The sequence below is a fragment of the Mus caroli genome, chromosome 15 (assembly GCF_900094665.2).
Source record: "Mus caroli chromosome 15, CAROLI_EIJ_v1.1, whole genome shotgun sequence".
Classification (NCBI taxonomy): Eukaryota; Metazoa; Chordata; class Mammalia; order Rodentia; family Muridae; genus Mus; species Mus caroli.
The window spans coordinates 31,425,754-31,431,386 of NC_034584.1; the positions used below are offsets into that span (position 1 = coordinate 31,425,754).

The following is a 5,633-nucleotide window of genomic DNA, read 5'->3' on the forward strand; positions in this document are numbered from 1 at the left end:
GAGGGGGAGGAAGAGTGGAGGGGGAGGAAGAGTGGAGGGGGAGGAGGGGGAGGAGGAGACTGGAATAAAGAAACACATGAGATGACACTGCACATGTGTTAGGATGATGGTACAGTTCTTAAAGTCAGTTTATAACCAAGTGCTGGCAAGGCTGAGGAGAAAGCAGGGCCTTCAGACACACCTAGCAGAGACATAAACTTGCTTTGGCAAGTAGACTGCCACATACTCTAAAAGTTAAACAGAGAATTACCATCTGACCCAGTAATTCTGCTCCTACATCACACCCAAGACAACTGGAAACAGCTCCCAGAGTCAGTACACAGATGTTCACAGCAGCACAGCTCAACCCAGAAACAACCCAGATGCCCATCTAGACATAAAGGGGTCACGTGTGAACCTCCACAGAGTGGAGCATTCAGCTAAAGGGCAGTCAGCTAATGACACCTGCTCCAGTAAGGGTGACCTCAGACCTCAGTGCTAAGCAAACGCTAGTCACAGGGTCATATTGTGATTCCATGTACTATTTTTAATAGGAAGTTTCTAGAATAGGCGAAGACCATCCATAGAGATAGAAAATATGCACTTGGTTGCTGAAGGCTGCTGGAGACTGGGTGTGGGAGGGGCACGCTAAAAGGGATGAGGCTCGTTTGTAAGTGATAAAAGTTTTCTGGAGTTGATGGTGGCAGCGGCTGCACAACTGAGAATATCCTAGATACTGCACAGGAATGGAGACATGTGCTCTGACAAAGCCAGCATTGATATCAACCACAGTCATAGCTAAAACCCGAAAACAAGGTGTCTGCAGGAGAGGCATAGAAAACGCCAGTCCATCACACCAGAGATCGCCACTCAGAAAGAAACAAATGGTTGATATGTACAGAGCACGACTGAGTTTTCAAAGAATTACACTATGATAGATAAGAGAGAGATAAGAAACGCCCGGATAGACCCCCACCCCACAGAAGACAGTCCTCTCAGACACATTTGCAACACTGGCCAAAGTTCATCAAATTTGGAGCCACAAAGTAAATTTCCACAAGTTTGAAAGTAATAAAAATCACATAATTTATCTTCTTTGATCCTAAAGGAGGGCCAAAAGACTGGAGGGGGGCCGGTGTTAAGAGTTGGTCCCACCCATTGTGTGGGGAGGTGGAGAAGCAGTCATGAGATGGGGAGGGAGAGAGTTATGAGGGACAGTGAGACGGTTGATGAGACGGTTCTTCATAAGCAATGAAGCAAGAAAGGAGAGTGGAGAGAAAAGGCTGAGAAATTTCTGCATTCGAGGTGTGGCAGCCGGAAGCATGGAGTCCCATCCGCCAAGACCACAAACACAGCAAGAAGAAGTGCAGATGAACTTAAGGACAAGGGACAGGTCTGCTGTGGGAAAAATGAGGCTGCAATGTCCCTGAGACCCAGAGGGAGGTGGCCAGCAGTGGGAGGAGGGAGACACTGGGCAGTGGAGAGATCTTAATATCTGTCCTGACTTCAGAGATCATATAAAGATGCTGGAATAGAACCTGGGACATACCAGGTTTCAGAAAGCCAATAAATAGGGAAGGAAAAAATATAGACCACAGAGATGGTTCAGTGGGGAAAGGTGCTGAGTTCCATCTCTGGAACCCATGTAAATGCAGGAGAAAATGGACTTCACGATGTTGTCCCTGACCTCCACATGTGAGCTATGGCACACAGGAAACCCCCACAACATCTCATCTCATCATCTCATCTCATCAATCTATCTATATATTCATATACCTATATATCTATCTATCTATTCATTTATGCATCCATCCACCCAACCATACATCCATCTATCCATCCACCCATCCACCCAACCATTTAGCCACCCAATACATCCATCCATCTCACATGCACGCACACAGTACTTAACAATTTTTAAAGGAAGAAATGTTTGGCAGTGTCGAGGACAGAGAGTGAGCATTAGACCCAGGGCGTGCTGCTGTAGCTCTCCTGATGTAGCAGCTTTTGTCCTCTAACAGTGTTCTGTGCACACACACACCACACACACACACAGTCTGACAAACACAGTCTGCTCATTGAACACTTAACAAATTTCAACTAACAGATGTGGCCATTCTCAGTACAGTAGCTGATACATCAAGAAATCTGATGCTAAAGATTCGTCGTATAAGGAAGTAGTTGTATAAGCTCAAGCAAGGACTCCTTCAGAAGGGCTCTACTGGGCAGTGTCCCATTTCTTGATGACACTAAGCACACAGTAGGTGCTCAATATGCGGTTACTGTTGTTACCTGTATGCTGTGACTCTAACTTCCAAGCCACAAGAAAGCCTGTGAGAAGGTAAAAAGACTGATATGTGTCTCTCTTGCTCTGTCAGGGAGTCTGCACTGACCATAGGCATGTCCTACCACCACAATGAGATGCCTGTCCACCCTAGCTACTGATTCTCCTGCAAGTCTGTCTGCCCAGCACCAGCTGTGACATTCAAAGTGACAGAATTTTCAGATCACAAGAGGAGACTTTATTTTATTTTATTTTATTTTATTTTATTTTATTTTATTTTATTTTATTTTATTTTATTGAAACAGGGTTTCTCTGTGTAGCCCTGGCTGTCCTGGAACTTGCTCATAGGCTAGGCTGGCCTTGAACTCAGAGATCTGCCTGCACTGTTTCCTGAGTGTTGGGATTAAAGGCTTGTGCCTCCACCTGCCACAGGAGGAGACTTTAAATTATAGACAAAGCAAGGTGCCAGATACTCACAAGGAAAGTGACCTGCCAGCACTTCACTCTGCTCATCTGGAATGCAATGTCCTGGATCTGGCCATTAGGCAAAGTTATACAGCAGCTGATCTCATTATTGCCGATGGAAAGCTGGGCCCCACAGCCAGGTTCCGGGTGGTTGCAGGTGCAGGGATCCAGCTGAACATACCCATAGTGTCGGACCTCCTGCGACAGCTCCAAAAACTGCTCCAAGGTGGGTGGGGGCAGAAGGAAGCAAGAGATCAGTTTTCACAGTTATGGAGCTCACAGTGGGGAGGAGGCTGCTGTGCTGTGCTGGTGAACCCCATAGAATGGGCTCACAGCAAACCCCTGGCTTCTAGAGCATACAAATGAGGCCCCCTGTGTAAACAACAAGCCCTAGGCGGGTCACTGTGCTCTGCCATGCAGGAGCTAGTCCTTCCTAGTTCCCACTCTGACTTCTGACCCTGATCCTGTTGAGAACTTGGAGCCAAAATACTCAAGCAATGAACGAAGAGTCGAGTTGAGAAAACCAAAGAGTGGACGTGATTCTAACTCATCAGAGAGATTTGCCTGCAGGTATCATGTGTGTCACATGTATCATGTGTGTCCCTGTGGAGGTCAGAAGAAGACATCAGATCTCCTGGGGGAGCTATGGACTATAGTGAACCAATGTGTGGGTGCTAAGAGCCAAAGCTGGGTCCTCTGCAGTAGCAGCAGGTTCTCCTCGCCACTGAGCCATCTTTGAGCACAACTCTTGCCTCCTTTTTATTTGAGATGAGGGCTGGGAATAGTTCAGAGGCTGAGCACTGGCCAGTGTGCATGAGGCCTGAGCTCAATCCCCAGCACTGAAGGAACAAAAGCAAGGAGGAAGGGGAATATTTTAAACATTCAATAACCTCTTAGATGTGGTGGACTAGAGAGGTGGAGGGATTTAATTAAAGGTAGAGCTACATGCTGCTTGTTAATGAGTAAGCAATTTACTCAAATGTTCTTGGCATTTGCCATTCATGAAGAGGTACTAACACATAGAAACCAGAGGACAGAAAACTGCAAGGATTATCCACTTGACAACTCCATTCTCTTGAGAACATTGTACCTGGGGCTGAGAGATGGCTCAGTGGGTAAGAGTACTTGATGCTCTTGCCAGGAGGACTGGAGTTCAGTTTCCAGCACCAGGTCAGGCAGCTCACAGCTGTCTGAAACTCCAGCTCCAAAGAATCTGCTGCCCTCTTCTGGCCTCCATGAACACCCCCACCAATCACACACACACAGACACACACACACACAAAACAAATCATTAATGTAAAACAAATTACCTTGAAAAGTCAACTCAACACATATAGCCATGGATAGCATGTTTACGTATTTTCATTTAGAGATTTTAAAGAAACATATAACAGAGGCTAAGGGTTGGGGCTCAGTGTGAGTGCTTGCCTACATGTGTGAGGTCCTGGATGTACTCTCCAGCAATGGCTTTAGGAGTCTACTGTCTCTACAATGCCATACCTCTTTCACTGTAGCACAAAAGCGACTACTCTAGACACACATAAATAAGTGCCTCTGTGTGCCAATAAAATTTTATTTGTAACGACAGTGGCTCATGAGCCATAGTGAGCTCATCTCCGATTTAGGTCAAATTGCTTTGAGTTATTTCATCCATCTCTGTTCAGTCTCCTTGCATGTGTGCATAAGATGAGGTGGTGCCAGCTAGCATGTTTGCTCCAAAACCTGAAGCTCACACAAGAAGAGGAAGTATAAATTAGAGTCCTGGAATGTGATTCAGCAAGGCTGTTAGCAACTTGACTTCCAATAAAAGAAAACTGGCTGGCTAAATGGCAACATAATCATAAAGGAGAATACTCCACGGTTATACAATAATGTGGACGATCTAAATTAATTAATGTGGCCAAAGACTCCGTGTGTGTGTGTGTGTGTGTGTGTGTGTGTGTGTGTGTGTGTGTATACATACACATACATATAAATCCTTACACAGTAAGCTCTTACTGATTACAGTCAGTGAGGCGGGCAGAGCCTCTCTCACTTCAGTGCTGGTGGGTTGTGAACAATAGTAACAGCTGATGCTAGGGTGTGTCTAGAGTTCACCATAAGGAACCCTCTCGGTGCCAAGCTTAACTCACCTTTGTTTGATTCTCTTTCTTCTGCAGCGCCTTTAGTTCCTCCCTCTGAGCCTGAGTGGGTTTCATCCATTCTTTTTCAATGTCCTGCACTGCCTTAAGACAACATAATTATCAACCTTAGTAGAAATAAATTAATCTGTAACACGTGGATATACATAATGATCTGACAGATTATAAAGACTGCTTTTTGTTGTTGTTGCTTTATTCTGAGACAGGGTCTCAGTATTGGGCGCTATTTATGTAGGTCAGGCTGGCCTCAAACTCATGATTTTCTGGTCCCAGCCTTCTAAGTGCCTGGTTAACAGAAAGTGCCACCACAGCTGGTTTAGGGTCAATCAAATTACCGAGTCAGAAAAGAGTGCTCCACAGTTTGGGACAATTAGAATACTTGGCAAAGAAAGTCATGACATCCGGTCAAACAACTTCCTAAGAGTTCACAGTCTAAAACCATGCTGAAAAGCAGGGAAGGGGTGGGAGAGATAGCTTAGGACTTAGATCGGCCTGTACAGGACCGAAGTCAGCTCCAAACATTCATGTGAGATGGCTTACAGGCACCCATGACAGCAGCTCCAGGGGGTCCCATGCCTCTGGCCATCACAGGCACCTGAACTTCCCTGCACAAGCCCACAGACAGACATGCATATACACATATGATTTTAAGAAATGAGTCTTTTTGGGGCTGGTGAGATGGCTCAGTGGGTAAGAGCACCCGACTGCTCTTCCGAAGGTCCAGAGTTCAAATCCCAGCAACCACATGGTGGCTCACAACCATC

The 5,633-nt window shown here is 45.9% G+C and overlaps 1 protein-coding gene across 2 annotated transcripts in view; it reads right to left on the reverse strand.

Moving 5' to 3' along the window:
- Snx31 (sorting nexin 31) overlaps nt 1–5,633 on the reverse strand; it is a 50,929-nt gene that overhangs the window by 19,013 nt on the left and 26,283 nt on the right. For both annotated transcript variants that reach the window (XM_021184160.1, XM_021184159.1), the window contains exons 9-10: nt 4,861–4,953; nt 2,741–2,944 (exon numbers count right to left, since the gene is read on the reverse strand). In XM_021184160.1, the coding sequence (XP_021039819.1) occupies nt 2,741–2,944; nt 4,861–4,953 (297 nt within the window). The remainder of the gene's footprint in view (nt 1–2,740; nt 2,945–4,860; nt 4,954–5,633) is intronic.